We start from the raw sequence: 16596 nt of genomic DNA on the forward strand, positions 1-16596 counted from the left end.
CGGACTTGTGACGGATGGATGTAGGGTTAAAAATGGTTTTTAAAACTAGTTAACACTCCCCTTCTCCACTCTAAGTCATTCTCCCCGTCTAACCTACAATAATCTGTGAAGGACTGCCCAACAAAAAATGTGGACGGATCGAACGTCACGACAAGAATGAGCTAATCGCCTATATCGCCACTAATCCCCACCTAACTCACGGAACACTGTATACAGGGCGCTGTGCGGCAGGATCGAAGGTCTGTTGTCGTCGCTGCCGCCGCCCTACCAGCTGCAGCGTCCGCGGCTCGCGCGCGCGCTCAGCATGGAGGCCCGCACGGCCGCGCGCGCGCCCTCCTTCAGCGTGTGCTGGGCCTCCACCGCGCCCGTGAGTATTCGCGTCGGTCTTTGACTATTTAGACTATGGACTTGTTTCGCACCCAAATTCACCAATAAAAAAGTGCCGTGTTTTGACGGGAACGAGGTAAACTCACGAATTGAAAATATTTAACACCATTAAATATATTCTGAGTCCATACACTACACAGAACTATAAATTTGACTCGCAATACACACACGCGTAATTTTTACCCAGCGCTTAGACTATCCACAGAATATATTACATAGAATATTCGATTACTTAATCAATGTTTGCTGTGCCGTCAAAAGAATCGATTCTTTTTAGAAATTGTTTTTATTACAAATTTGATAAAATTAAGGTAGAAATACTTACAAGTGAAACGTTGCTTCATCTTTTACTAAACTACAAGTTTATGGCCGTTTTTTAACTACACAAACCGTCATTTAACTACACAAACCGTCATTTTTAGGGAGCTCTTTACACGACGAAAACGATTACAACAATGACACATCGATTCTCTAGCAATAGTTTTTATAAACGCGTTAGGTCATTGATTTTTGATCTTTGCCAGAGGGGTAACGGTTAACGAGGCAGGTCCTGTTATTAATGGTCTAAGGCGCCGGCGGAATAGGCTCCGAAGCTACTGAACCGATTTGAAAAATTCTTTTACAGTTGGGAAGCTTCACTATTCCTGAGTGCTATAGGCTATATATTTATCTCCCTATTCCAACGGGAACGGGAACCACACAGCGTATACTAGATTGTATAATATAATGGGTAGGTTTTCAAATATTGTACTTAATAAAAGTTCATAATATACGAGAAGAATGCTGAGAATTATGAGGCTGTTTAGGATGTTTTTTTTGGCTTTTCTGTTTATTTTAAATATATTAACGTACGATTGTCTACAGTATGTAGTTATTCGTCACACGTATCCCGCAGATGCCGGAGGTGATAAACTCGACGACCGGCAAGCTGGAGAGTGGTCACCCCTCGCTGGTGTGCAAGCAGAGCATGTTCGCGCGCTGGCTGCATCTAGTGAAGAGACTGCCTCTGTTGGCTCAGGTGAACGATACAACAGTATCGTGATAGTGTAGTAGGGCGAGCTGGAGAGTGGTCACCCCTCGCTGGTGTGCAAGCAGAGCATGTTCGCGCGCTGGCTGCATCTAGTGAAGAGACTGCCTCTGTTGGCTCAGGTGAACGATACAACAGTATCGTGATAGTGTAGTAGGGCGAGCTGGAGAGTGGTCACCCCTCGCTGGTGTGCAAGCAGAGCATGTTCGCGCGCTGGCTGCATCTAGTGAAGAGACTGCCTCTGTTGGCTCAGGTGAACGATACAACAGTATCGTGATAGTGTAGTAGGGCGAGCTGGAGAGTGGTCACCCCTCGCTGGTGTGCAAGCAGAGCTGAAGACCAAAGTGACCAAAGTGCGTGTTGCCAGTGAAGTCCTACGGATCCCAGACTTGGTCGCTAACTATGGGCCTCACAAAAGGCTCAAAGTCACTCAGCTGACGATGGAGCGAGCTATGCTTGGAGTTTCTCTGCGTGATCGAATCAGATATGAGGAGATCCGCAGACAAACCAAAGTCACCGACATAGCTCAGCGAGTCGCGAAGCTGAAGTGGCAATGGGCAGCACATAGTTCAAAGAGCCGACGGACGTTGGGGTCCCAAGGTGCTGAAATGGCGACCTCGCACCGAAAAGCGCAGTGTTGGTCGACCCCCCAGTAGTTAGAGTGAGGATATCAAGTGGGTTGCTGGATGCTGGATGCTGGTGGCTCGAGACCGTTGTGCTTGAAGGTCCATGCAAGAGGCCTATGCTGGACATAGGCCTCCATCGGCTGATGATGATGATGATGATGATTATGATGATCAATATTTCTAGGATGAGTTCAGTCCGCCGCTGCAGAGCTTCCCGGAGGACGTGGATCAGATTCTGTACTGCGAAGCAAAGCTTTTGTGCGCGCCGTATCAGGTGAGCGTTGTAGTCACAGAAGCGCCGCTTCGACCATTTCTCGAAGAGGTGCTTCTGTAAGCCTGGCATGCGGCCAAGTGTAGGAAAGTGCTATCTATAGCATCATCACTTAACATGAAGTGATATCTCAGTCAACTTACTTGTTGTTGACACAGAACAATAGGTTAGTTGTTTTTAAATGGTCCTAAATAGGCTACTCGCCTGCTGTACAAAACTAAGAAGATTTTTTGCATATAGGCAGTTTAGATGCCTAGAAACTCTAATCACATTTTTATTTGTGAAAATAATCTCGTAATTGTAATATTTTTATAAAACAAAATTGTATTTTTATCACGTCACCGCAAACGCCAATCATAAACTGTGACGTCATTCGCTACAAGGCATCGGTTTGTGATTGGCGCTTGCAAACTGCAAACACGCACGCTGTTATCTCTATGGATGACGTCACTTGCTAATGTGTTGTGTTTCGGCGGCAAAAATTTTACGTAGATATTTTTACATTTATATTAAATTTTTTACTGGTTATTATTGTCGGGACAAAATAAAATATAGCTTATAATACTTCAATAATTCAGTTTAAACACTGTTTACAGAAGAGGCAAGTAGCCTATTGTTCTATTACATTGAAAAAATATATAATTTCATACTTTCAATTACCTCGTTATTGATACAAGTTGGGAGGAGGGTAGTTAATCAAAAGTTGTTACTCACCAGATGTTTTTTTTACTGTTGATTAATTAATAGTTATACAACTTAACAGCCACAATGGCCTGCAAACTGCGTGGCACATTAACTCGTTCAGACGCACAGAAATTTTCACTGGTAACTCAGTTAGCTTCTAGAATCAAGAATTTTCGTTACTAAAAAAGTTATCGTCTCATCGTGATGAAGCTACTCACGAAAAAATAACTTGTTAGTATTCAGTTCAAAATCTTTTACGGTTCCTGGACTATTAGCTCTAATCGAACTCATATTATGTTTAACTAATTAGTATTTTATATTTTACCAAAATAAGCACCAGTGTCTACTTTAATAAGATTGTACAGAGCCTTGTGTTTGTAGTTTTTAGATTGTAACTATGTAAACACTATAACACTCACTAGTGGACTTAATAAATAAATATTCAACGTTTTCCTTAAACATAAATACCAAACAAAGAAAAAAAATCCCCATTCGCAGGAAGCCAAAGACTGCCTCATCAACGCGTTCGACCGCGCGCAGCTCGGCCGCTGGATCAAGAAGCCGGTGGAGCAGGACCAGTTCCTGTGCGAGATCCTCAACGCCGACCCGACCATACTGTTCGCCTAGGCGGGTAGTGGTCATAGCGGTAACACCCCGCAGACACCGCGCAACACAGCTAACACTACCACTATCGATAACGTTGCAACTAAAAAAATCACTAAAATTAAAGCTAATAATAATAATGGTAGTAAAATTGGTATAAATAATGCAAAAAGTGATAAAGATAAAGATATTAAGACTTTTAATACAACTGAAACTTCTGACGTTCAGTTAAACACCGATGTGGCATTAAATAAAAAAGCGAATTATAACAAAAATAATGAAATTCTAAATGATAATGAGAAATTAAATGCATTTAAAAGCTTTAAAAGCTTCGATAACAATGTTGCAAATTGTAAAATTATTAAAAGTAATGTCAATTTTAGTAAAACAAAAATACAACAAAAAAATATCAATGATGAATATTATTTAATTAAAAGCGCACTTAATCAAACGTTAAAAAATAAAAACGTACTTAACAATACTTTCTTAATTTATGATAGTAGTGTAGGCACAAATGTTTTAGATAATAAAAATATAATCAACAAAATTGTTGATGATTCGGAAGTTGTTTGCACACAAATAGATGAGAATACTGGGAATGTTTCTAAGGTTTTAAAAAATGATCATGTAATTAACATTTATTTCGACAATAACGAAAATGAAACACCTGATGTTAAAAAACATTCGATCGCTCAAAATTCGTACAAAAGTGTACTTACTTATGATAAGTCTAGTGAAAATTTTAGTTCAAGAAATGATTTATCGAAAGTTCCATATTCTAATAATATTAAATCTTACAAAATAGATTCAAAAAGTTCGTCTTTCGCAATCAGTAAGTCTAGTATTAGAAAAGGCATCTCAAATTTTGAAAAAGAAACAAGTAAATTAGAAAGAGGTGAAGGTTTTAAGCCTTGTTATAGAAATAGTATAAGATCAAGTAAAGAGAATGACGATCACTGTACTACTGTAGAGAATAATTCAACGCGTTCAGATATTAAAAAATACCAAGCTTTGAAAGTAAATCAAACACATGAAGAAATAGCAAACAAAATCAATTACAATAAAGAAAATGTTCAAAGATCAGATAATAGATATGTAGATAAAACAAAACATGAAAACGCGTCTGAGGTAAAATCATTTCAATATAATAATAATAATAAAGGGTTTTATAACGAATCTAAGTCAGTAGCTGCGCTGCGGCGACCGAAGTGTGTGACTGACACTTGTAACGATTTTGATAAAACTGCACATAATATAGATTTAGACAAAGTAAATGCACATTCAACTGATATTAAATTTGTTAACCAAAGTCGCAATGTCAGAACTAACAACGATCCATCAAACAGTAATGAAAAATTTAATCCTAAAATTTTGAATACTAGTGAAACTAATTTAAGAAATATACTATCTATTAGTGATCGTCTAAAAATAAGTGCAGAAATTTTAGAACAGGGTGTTAAAAAGATTGATATAGTTGGGAACAGAAATTGGCAGTCTCGCGAAGAATGCAAAGAAAATTGGGGAGATGATTATAGTAATAGAGTTCACACTTCTAGAAACGGTAATAGGGAAGACGTACTCCAAAATAAAATCAGGAACTTACGTTTAGGAAACCACACTAACTGGGGAGATTTTGATAATCGTAAAAGAGATGTTGCTAGCAATAGAAATACGGAACCAAACAGTGAAGACATATTACAGAATAGAAACACGGACTTATATTTAGAACAAAACATTAATTGTCAAGATTTTTGTAATCCTAAAAAAGATATTGCTAGAAATATAAATCGGGAATCAAATGTTGAAGATGGATTTCAAAATAGAAATAGGAATTTGCCTCTAAAACAAAATCTCGATTGGCATTGTATCGATTATTGTAGTAAAGGGATGAATGTGGTGGATAGAAATAGGGAAACAGATACTGCAAACGTTCAAAATAGAAATAGGGAGTTATTTGTAGTTGGAAATAGAGATAGGGAAATTGAAAGAGGTAATGCTAGTTTTCTTTTAAAGCGAAAATTAACTATGTATAAAAATATAATACCTTATCCAGTACCATAAATATTCGTTATGTTCTTTATTGATTAGTTCTTTTTCAATAATATAAATAAATAAATAAATAATAAATTCGTCTGCACGGTGTTATTGGCTATGGCCGCCATCAATGTAGGCGGCAGGTGGGCGCGAGCCGCGATGACGTGGTGGGCACACTACTGTGTTACTAGCTAGACAGTTTGCACTTGTCCCACTGCCACCAATTTAAACGTAACATACCATATGAAGTAGCTACCATTCTGAATGGGTTGTTGTAGTATTATATTCTAAATAATTAAAACATCTTTAGATACATATATAGTCTAAGAGCCGTATTATAAGCGATCTTCACCCATCTGTTTATTGGATAAAGTGTTTTATTATCAAATTTAGTACGTTATAAAACATATTGCGGGTAGGTTGCCTAAACTGACCAAACTATTAATTAACCATCATTAGTTGGTGTTGAGGTTATTAACTATCATTAATGATGTCTTTGAGACAACCTACTCGCAAGATATTTTTCAATTGTAATTGTATTTCACCATACTAATATTAAAGTGTATGTGTCTGTCTTTCTGTCTGTTTGTTTGTCCGTCTTTTATGGTAAAACGGAACGACGAATTGACGTGATTTTTTTTTAGTGGAGATAGTTAAAGGAAGGAGAGTGACATAGGCTACTTTTTGTCTCTTTCTAACCCCGCACCATCCCCAAAAATGGCGGGTAAAAGTTTGTACGGAGCATACCGTAATTTTCAAGGTAGAAAGTTAAAAATTGGTAGGTATGCAGACTATTTGTGATTATTGTAGGGTAGGGGCAGGACTAGGGTAGGGTAGGGATAGCGAAGAAGTGGCCATAAGTCAAAGCGAAGCTTGATCGGGTCCGCTAGTTTATGTTCTATCTTCTATCTATTTATATAAAAATGAATTGCTGTTCGTTAGTCTCGCTAAAACTCGAGAACGCCTGAACAGATTTATCTAACCTTGGTCTTGAAATCTTCATGGAGTTATAGGGAAGGTTTAAAAGGTAAGAAAAATTAGAATAATTGAATTCTATTTCTCATATAAACGTTTAAGAGTCAAGGTAGGGGTAGAAAAGATAGGGAAGAAGTGCATAAGTCAGAGCGAAGCGTAAACGATTCCTCTAGTTTGATAATAAAACATTTTTCATCCAATAAACAGATGGGTGAAGATTTCTTATAATACGGCTCTTATACTATTGTAAGGAGGGTAGACGTAAGAATAATTGCCTCGTTGGTCCAGTGGTCAGCCAGGACACGAGGTCCTGGGTACGAGTCTTAGATTGAGTTGTGGAATACTAAGCTTTTCTTCAAAAAAATCAGTAATATTCTCAGTATAGATGTGAGAAGTTGGTGATGGCACCGGTGCTTTATAGAGCGTGAAGCTGTTGTCATTAACATCTAATAGTCACATGGCTACAGGCAACTCTGCGTGCAACTGGCGGATCACCTGGTGTTGCCAGCTTTACTGATCTCTTTTACCCGCCTAGAGATAGATATAGATAGGAGATACACGATTACATGGCAACACTTTCTTAGTTCCGATTTTGGCCACGCGCTGACTTGCGCGTATTATTTTCCTCTCAATTTTTTTTATAGCCGTCTTTACAGCTCCAGGTTCTGATTCTTTTGAGCCTCCCATAATCTTACTCTAATCTACCCTGGGTATTTTTTTTTAATTCTTACATAAAGGCGGTACCGAAATGTGTAATTATTTTATGTAAAAAGTATTCAATGGACTTATTAAATTGATATAATAATGATGAAAATGAAAAAATAAATATGATTTTTTTTAAATTAAATGGCTGAAAATACAATGGCAAAAATACTTTTTTAAATATAGATATTCTATTTTTTTTCGAAGGTTTGGTTTATCTTGTATTACAAAGGCGCATTTGTGTTTGAAACTAAAGTAACGTCAGAAAAGCAGTTTTCAATTTCATCTGAACAAGATTTTGTAGGTGAATATTTTCGATGTAATTAAGGAAATTAAATATCACGTGTCTCAAACGGTGAAGGAAAAACATCGTGAGGAAACCTGCATACCAGAGAATTTTCTAAATTATCTGCGTGTGTGAAGTCTGCCAATGCCTATGATGAGACTATGCCTAACCCCTCTCACTCTGAGAGGAGACTCGTGCTCAGTAGTGAGTCGAATATGGGTTTCATATTATTATATTTGGTTATCGTTCCTTTAGTCTGCACACACTTTCACAACATAAGTCAAACCTCGTCATTATTGAATATCTATAACAGGCATAAGAAATATATATCCTCATCTGTTATTTATTAGTGATAAGGAATAATATAATATTCACAGTGACGCATTGCAAATAGGTTGCCTAGTTAAATTGCGCCCGGATATATTTTACATACAAAATCTAGGAAACTATGAATTACTCGTAGATCACCTTTTAAGAAGATAAATGAAATCAGTTAAATAAGAAAAAATAAGCTTTCATTTGACATTTTATACGATTAAATTACTGTTGAGGTTAAATAAGTAACATGCACTAACCTGTTCATATCTGGCAACCCCACAGTTGGAGTGTAAATGCAGACCTTTACGTTTTCAATTATGTTGGGTATATTCCTTTAAAATAAGGTGTAATTTTTTTCTAAAAAGCTATAAGGGAAGTAGATAAAATAAATTTATTTAAAAGTTTATTCATTTAATAATATTCAGTTACAATTTAACTAGGCAACCTATTTGCAATGTGTCACTGTGAATATTATCTATTATTTATTTCTCATAAATATCATATTTTTATGATTTATGAACAAATTTTTAAAACTGTAACTCTAAAAATTAAGGACTTTACATACAAACTTTCATCCTCTATTTTATCCCCTTAGGGGTGGAATTTATCAAAATCTCTTCTTAGGGGATGTATACGTCATAGTAGCTTTATGCATGCAAAGTCTCAGCCCGATCGGTTTTAAATTGACAAAGTTTCATGTAAACTTTCATCCCCTAATTTATCCCCTTGGGGGTAAAATTTATCAAAATACTTTCTTAGCGGATGCCTACGTCATAACATCTACTTGCATGCTAAATTTCAGCCCGAACCGTCCAGTGGTTTGGGCTGTGCGATGTTAGATCACTGTGTCAGTCAGTCACCTTTGTGTTGTATATATTTAGATAAATAACAGATGATTTTGTATTGTTTAACCAAAGAATGTTAAATCAATTTTGATGTAAACCATTCTAGTAGCATAAGTAGTATAAAATATAGCTTGGCAAGTTCGTTCGTAACACTCCCGAACCACTGCGGGGGCCGGGGGGCGGGTAGCGATGACAGATAAAAGTTGACCGCTACACGTAAGTTATTACGTTACGAATAAGTCTTTAGATATTTCTGTATATCCTATACAACATAACTTGATATTCTAATACACAAATATGTGTATTATAGATTAACTGAACTAATTTAATTAAACATTATTGTATAATTGCAAGTTTTTATTTTTATCAAACAATCAGGGCTTTATCTATGATGATTCTATTTACGTATAAAACCTCCTTCGTTATAAAGTAGGCTAGTACTCATAACAGACAAAAATTAAAAAAAAACAAAATTACTTTAGCCCCTAGAGGCTGAAATGCTTGTTTAGCCCCGCTGTGGAGTGGTAATATGACAGTGTTTTTGAGCAAGAGTAGTGAAAAGTTCAATTTGTTGTATAACATATTGTAATACGGGTTCCTTTTTTGTAAGTAGTACGTTCGGAACCCTAAGAAGACACAAATAAATTAAAATCAAATACAACATTTAAATACACAGATTAATCAATAATATACAGATGGAGCGTACAGAACACGTCGGTGTCGTACCCCTCACGAATACGAAATTCAAAAACGAATACGTTTTCGAGTCAGTACGATACGAACCGTCGCATCAGTAAATTTTCAATATTATTCAAGAAAAATGGCGTCATATGTTTTTAAATATTTTAAAAACTGTTCTCCAACTAAAGAAATAAGATGGAGTAGTTTTTTATTGGTTGGTAAATTGATTATTATATTAATTGATAGCCCAGTGGATATGACCACTGCCTCCGATTCCGGATGATGTGGGATTGAATCCGGTCCGGGGCATGCACCTCCAACTTTTCAGTTGTGTGCATTTTAAGAAATTAAACATCACGTGTTTCAAACGGTGAAGGAAAACATCGTGAGGAAACCTGCACGCAGAGAATTATCTTAATTCTCTGCGTGTGTGAAGTCTGCCAATCCGCATGGGGCCAGCGTGGTGGACTATTGGCCTAACCCCTCTCATTATGGGAGGAGACTCGAGCTCAACAGTGAGGCGAATATGGGTTGATAATGATGACTATTGTATTAATTTACGTAATTGTTGTAAGTGTTGAATTTTGAAATACAAATTATGAAAAAAGTTTGTATTGTAATGTCAAGGAGACGCGTGACTTGTTTTTTTTTATGGGTTGGGTTTCACCGGCTTCAGCACGCTGTTTGTACTCTCTCTGGTTACTCTGTGATTAAATATAAAATCGATTTAATTCCTTGTTATTTGGTTGCCTTGACAACCAATGACTTATTCATCGTTATACTCATTTTCGAATATCGTGCATCGTGTGCGTTTTGTACTGACATACCCCCGCGCGCACGACTTCACACCCACTCCTCCCGTCGCCCGCATACCGTGGGAGTGTTATCAACGAATTTGCCAAGCTATAGTAGTATAGTAGAATCACTACTAGATGTAAGAGTATCTTTTAGCAATAAGAATTTATTGTGATAATTGTTTTTATGAAAAACGCACAAAAATGGTTTTGGTTTTTTTGTGCCTTTTTTTTAAAGTAGGTACTTAAAGTTTAATTAAACAGTATTGATGATTGAAAATTTTGTTTTACTTTGTTTCTATAGTAAACGCGTTATCAATGGGGATGATGACTAGGTTTGAATATATTGATTTTTATGATACATTCGGGTAAATAAGGTCAATGTTCACTAATTTATATATAAAAAGCAAAGATTGTCTGGATATTTGCAAAATAAATGAAATTATAAAATTTCAAAATGTAATAAAAATCTTTTATCTTAATTAGATAAAAATTCATACAGTTTTAGCTTCCTTACATTAAATGTGACATTTTTAAATATGTCAACTAAAACATAAACGCACAAATAACAAAGATATTAGTAATTTTGTTTAAACGCCCATACAAATCTAACGATCATTAACCTACGACGTCATTAATTCGTACCATTTTGTATGGAGCGTTTTTCAGGGATCCGCGGCAGCGCCGAAAATCTGACCCTTTAAACCCCTGTAGCTCCGAAAGTAATGATCGCAGATACCCTGTTACTTTTACAAAATTGCTTTACTATTAGCGTACTCTTAATTTATATACAATTTAAAAAACTGTCATCATCCCTTTTGAGGCGTCGGCGTTATATATAGGAACGTTAAACCCATATTGAATGTAGTTCTTTTTGTTCGAAAAATAATTTTCCACTGATGATTCTTTGTTAATTTTTAATAAAATTGTCGAAGTTTTTTCAAAACTAATAATTTCAAGTAGGTAACTGTTTTTTTAAAAAGTATTTTTTTTTCATTTAATCTTATTTAAATATATATTTAGTTTCTCGGTCTCCGTGGCGCAGTGGTATGCGCGGTTAAGCCGATTGAGGTTTTCTTAATTGGTCCAGGTCTGGCTGGTGGGAGGCTTCGACCACCCTACCGGCAAAGACGTCCCGCCAAGCGATTTAGCGTTCCGGTTATGTATAGAAACCGAAAGAGGTGTAGATTTTCATCCTCCTCCTAACAAGTTAGTCCGCTTCCATCTTAGATTGACTCGTCACTTACAACCAAGGGCTAACTTATAAAGAATAAAATATATATTTTTAGCAGACTCAGAAGTAGATTACAAAAATAAGAAAAACCACAACATTTGTCGAGACCACTTAATTAACAAATCAAACTGTAACCAAAACAAGACTTAAAATGGTCACCTTGAGTGGAGTCACGCACTTGTGAACGTTGTGTGTAGGGTTAAAGATGTATTTGATAGTTAACTAACACTCCCCTTTTCCACTTTTCAAGTCACTCTCCCCGCCTATCAAAAGTAATCCTTAAATAATTACATTAACGAATGTGGACGGCTCGAACGCCACGAGCATACTTAAGCCGACCGTACGACGAGCGCCTTATATCGCAAGTCGTTCCCGCCAACTCATCGCTACCCCTCTCTAACTCCCTACTCTTTACGAAACACGCCTCCTAGCGTCGGAACGAACCAACGCAAAATCGAGCGACATCATATCCATCCCAGACTGCTGTTTCCAACAATATAATAGATTAGGCTACCGTCAAATATACGTCAAGTAAATATTCACTGCTCCGGGACAAATAATAAAACAAATAATGTCTATTTAACAAAACTATTTATATATAATTCTATAACAATAATATATTTACAGTGTCATACAGATTACATTATATTATTATAATTCAATTTACTTAATATATAACTGAAGGTGGAATTCTGCTGGAAATATTAATTTTTAAGACTTAGAATGGTAAGTGATTATTTATACAGCAACCGTACGAATATATTATTCGTACAGTTACTGGATAAATATGTTCTTATTAGTCCGACAATTAATTAGACGGACGACTAGCTCAAAATAAACTTCCGCATAGTAACGTCATGGTCGCTAACTATGGGCCTTATTAGAAGGCTCAAAGTCACTCAGCGGGCGATGGAGCGAGCTATGCTTGGAGTTTCTCGTGATCGAATCAGAAATGAGGTGATCCGCAGACGAACCAAAGTCACTGACATAGATCAGCGAGCTGCGAAGCTGAAGTGGCAATGGGCAGGCCACAGAATTCGAAGAGCTGATGGATGTTGGGGTTCCAAGGTGCTGGAATGGCGACCCTGCATCGGGAAGCGCATTGTTCGACCCCAATAGGTGGACCGAGGACATAAGGCGGGTTACAGGACGCCGCTGGATGCTGGCATTTCGAGACCGTTATTTTTGGAAGTCCATGCAAGAGGCCTATGTCCAGCAGTGGACGTTTATCGGATGATAATTCAATTTATTTATTTGTTGTATAGTTAGGTACATTATCTGGTATACAGTAAATTGAAGTATGTAGGTACATTGTACAATTCTCCATATACTGGCAAAGGTATATAAACAAATACGCAATTCAAAGGAAGAATGGTTAAAATACTCTTAAATAAAGGATATTACACAGTAGCAGAGTTCCTTAATGACAAATTATTTTATATCAATAAAATGTAAATGTTTTGACAATATTACTTTGGTTAAATTTTATTTTATTATGTTTGTTATATGACTTTAATTTATGAAATGACATTGTAAATAATTGACAATTGTAATATTAGTAAATAAAAATTATAATAATGTACTCGGCTTGCACGCCTATGAGGCAGATTGTGTATGAGCATTGAAATGTAACAATATCTGTATATGACCACATTCTGGCAATAAATGATTTATGATTTATGAACGCCTGGTAGTGTTCACTGCTGGTGGAGGAGCTGCTGGAGCGCCGTCTCCATGAGCGTCATGAGCTCCCGGTACAACAGGCAGGTGCGGCCGCTCGGCTTGCAGATCTCCCGGTGGTCCACGTCCACGCCGCTCAGCGAGCCGATGCCGGGGTCTGGGGGTTGCAAATTCAAATTCAATTAAACTTTAACAATTCCTTTGTTTTATTGAGAAATACAATAAGGAACTTAAGCTAACTTATCCTAATAACCATACAAATCATGCATGTGCAGTATTCTTGTGGCTATAACTATACAAATCCTGTCCACGTGGAATGGTGGCAAAAATACTGGCTACATTTCCGCGCTGGACAACCAGGATGATCCTTTGCGCAAAATGAGCCAGCCCTTCTGTCACCAGTCGAACAACATTTCTAAAATTCAAATTTAATATTCATTTTTTTTGAGACCTATGAACTATGGACCACATCCATACACTTGAACAAGTCATAGAAAACTATTAATTATTATTATTATTATTATTCATTTTTTTTAAGTAGGCTCAATTATAAGCACTTTTGAAAAGTTAGTTAACTATTTGTAAAGACTACCACCGGTTTGGAATGCAGGTTCTGCTGAGAAGAGCCTCAACAACAAAACAACTTTTGAAAAATTATACAGTATTAAAATTAACAATTTAATAATAACATCAATTTCTTACAGTTTTACTTTCAATGTGAAGGTGGAAGCTGATCCAAAAAATTCAATTCATTCAATTCAAAACTCAAATACATATAAAAATATAAAATTAATTTGTTTCAAGTAGTTCATACGGTAACCGTATGAATATCCTTCCAGTACTGGATACATGAATAGCTTCAGTCATGACAATTTTACGAGTATTTCAAAAACTTCACCTGCCGAGTCGACGCTGACGATGCGTAGGTACAACACGGACATCAAGGTGCGGCAAGTCTCCACCACACTGCGAACTGGCGGCATGGTGGGTGCTGTGGCGGCCGACCAGCTGTCTTGGAGCGACAAAACTAACGGGCAATCTGAAAATGGAGAGATATCTTCTTTAATTCGATACGGATTAAATTCATTTATACTTACATACCAAGGTTCCATTACCGCTTGTTAGACTATTGTCGTACTCACTCCTAATAATCTTTATGAATAATAATATAAAAGAGATTTTCTAGTCCACGAGTTTCAAAACCCATCATTCCACGGGTGTGGGAAATAGGTAGGAACGTTGACGTTAACGCGTATTCACTGCTCGACTGTCCCTTAGCCCTATCGCAGCAAAAATTATGCATAAATGAATACATAAAATAGGCGTGAACGAATCAAGCACCACTTGAATAATAAGGAACCCAACCGCTAGCGCCGTCTTGTGTCATCATGGCCGATTGTTCCATTTGACTCAGGCTGCGACTCAAAAATCGGACGGAATCGGCTAGGAGAAGCGACGCTTCTGTCATGTGATACCTTTGCATATCTCCATGAGCTCGACGCTGCGCGCCGTGATGGGTGTCTTGATGTCTGCGAGCGGGGAGCCGCGGTGCGGCACGGAGTAGAACATGAACCCCGCGCTGCGCCGCCACAGCCCGGCGCGACGGAGAAGCGACGCTTCTGTCATGTGATACCTTTGCATATCTCCATGAGCTCGACGCTGCGCGCCGTGATGGGTGTCTTGATGTCTGCGAGCGGGGAGCCGCGGTGCGGCACGGAGTAGAACATGAACCCCGCGCTGCGCCGCCACAGCCCGGCGCGACGGAGAAGCGACGCTTCTGTCATGTGATACCTTTGCATATCTCCATGAGCTCGACGCTGCGCGCCGTGATGGGTGTCTTGATGTCTGCGAGCGGGGAGCCGCGGTGCGGCACGGAGTAGAACATGAACCCCGCGCTGCGCCGCCACAGCCCGGCGCGACGGAGAAGCGACGCTTCTGTCATGTGATACCTTTGCATATCTCCATGAGCTCGACGCTGCGCGCCGTGATGGGTGTCTTGATGTCTGCGAGCGGGGAGCCGCGGTGCGGCACGGAGTAGAACATGAACCCCGCGCTGCGCCGCCACAGCCCGGCGCGACGGAGAAGCGACGCTTCTGCGGTGATCAATTGAACATGTATGTGACGACTTACGGATCTGAAACTTTATGGCTAACTATCAGTCTCAAACAAGGCCCAGACTCACTCAGTGTGCGATGGAGCGCCTGACCTAAGCGCTAAGGCACAGGTAATCAGTCTCAAGTGCATGTAAATACAACGTCAACCACGTCCTGCACACTGGAAAGCAAGTAGGCACTTGCCCGGACAATCTCTATCACAAAAAGTTCTACTACTTATGTATTGAAATGACAAAGATCTGGCCTGAATATTTATTTTTTTAATGTCAAAAAAGTATAATATCTTACCATTCATACATGAAAGTGGATTTGTATCTCCTTCACTATCAATATTCTTTAAATTAGGAATGTTTCCGTTTTTATCATAATCTTCAACCATCCTTTGTTTTTTATTGTCATCCAAGACATCTCTGTTCTCTAATCTATTGTTACTGACAGTTTCATCACAACTGTCATTATTTACAACTATATCATTATTTTCTATATTTTTATTAACTTCTTCTACAATATTCTTATAAACATTATTTGTATCTGTTGTTACAACTATACGGTGGGTTTTATTAGCATTCATTTCATTTAAATTTTCGAAAACATCTATGTTTTCCAATTTATTATTACTTAAATGTTTTTCAAAATTATCATTATTTATAACTACATAATTATTATCAGTATTTTTATAAACTCCTTCAATAACTTCTTTAGTTCTACTACTTGTATCTGTCGTTGCAATTATTCGGTGGCTTTTTATATTATTAACTTCATTTAGATTTGCATTAACCACGTCCGTTTGTTTGTCTTTACATTGATTTATCTCATTATCGTGTCTACATTCAGTTGTATTTAGTTCATTTATTTCTTCTTTGGCTGTGTTCTTCTTCGTAAGTTTCAGATGGGCTTCATATGCTGAAATTTAAGAGTAGAATAAGATTAGGATGTTTACGTCTGTTGAAAAGTTATGCTTACAATTATTGAACTATCATCCCTTATTTTTCTAGGGATGATGATACCCTGCAACTCTAGCTCCTGCGACTTTATCTTACCTAGATCATCATATCTGATTGATAGTACATCTTTAGATGATGTATGATGTCTGATAATAGTATCATAAGTTATTTCGTGCACCATACATTGTTTTCCTTATGACTCACCGTCACAGTAGATCTTCTTGATGAACAGCCCCCCCTTGGAGTGCCCCACCCATATGACGGGTCGCTCCCCCACCCCGAGCGCCAGCAGCTGGGACGTCATCTGCTCTGCGCGCTCGTGGAGACGAAGCCTGAAAACAACCACCATACATACATTTACTATGATCAACCAATATTGTATTGGTTGATC

The 16596-nt window shown here is 37.8% G+C and overlaps 2 protein-coding genes across 7 annotated transcripts in view; one reads left to right on the forward strand and one right to left on the reverse strand.

Moving 5' to 3' along the window:
- Nucleotides 1-10513, forward strand: part of LOC112056601 (double-stranded RNA-specific editase Adar) — a 47588-nt gene extending 37075 nt beyond the window's left edge. For 5 of the 6 annotated variants that reach the window (XR_008252174.1, XR_008252175.1, XR_008252177.1 and 2 more), the window contains 4 exons: nucleotides 217-367; nucleotides 1283-1667; nucleotides 2225-2314; nucleotides 3494-10513. Coding sequence is in view for 1 of the 6 variants with exons in the window: in XM_052889695.1 (XP_052745655.1) it covers nucleotides 217-367; nucleotides 1283-1405; nucleotides 2225-2314; nucleotides 3494-3622 (493 nt within the window). In the remaining 5 variants the exon portion in view is untranslated. The remainder of the gene's footprint in view (nucleotides 1-216; nucleotides 368-1282; nucleotides 1668-2224; nucleotides 2315-3493) is intronic. The other variant, XM_052889695.1, reaches the window with a different exon arrangement.
- A 1528-nt stretch (nucleotides 10514-12041) lies between these two features.
- LOC112052147 (uncharacterized) overlaps nucleotides 12042-16596 on the reverse strand; it is a 35286-nt gene continuing 30731 nt past the window's right edge. The window contains 5 exon segments of the mRNA XM_052889711.1: nucleotides 12042-13304; nucleotides 14046-14186; nucleotides 14623-15240; nucleotides 15550-16164; nucleotides 16410-16537. Of these exon segments, the coding sequence (XP_052745671.1) occupies nucleotides 13165-13304; nucleotides 14046-14186; nucleotides 14623-15240; nucleotides 15550-16164; nucleotides 16410-16537 (1642 nt within the window). The 3' untranslated portion in view covers nucleotides 12042-13164.

The sequence above is a fragment of the Bicyclus anynana genome, chromosome 26 (assembly GCF_947172395.1).
Source record: "Bicyclus anynana chromosome 26, ilBicAnyn1.1, whole genome shotgun sequence".
Classification (NCBI taxonomy): Eukaryota; Metazoa; Arthropoda; class Insecta; order Lepidoptera; family Nymphalidae; genus Bicyclus; species Bicyclus anynana.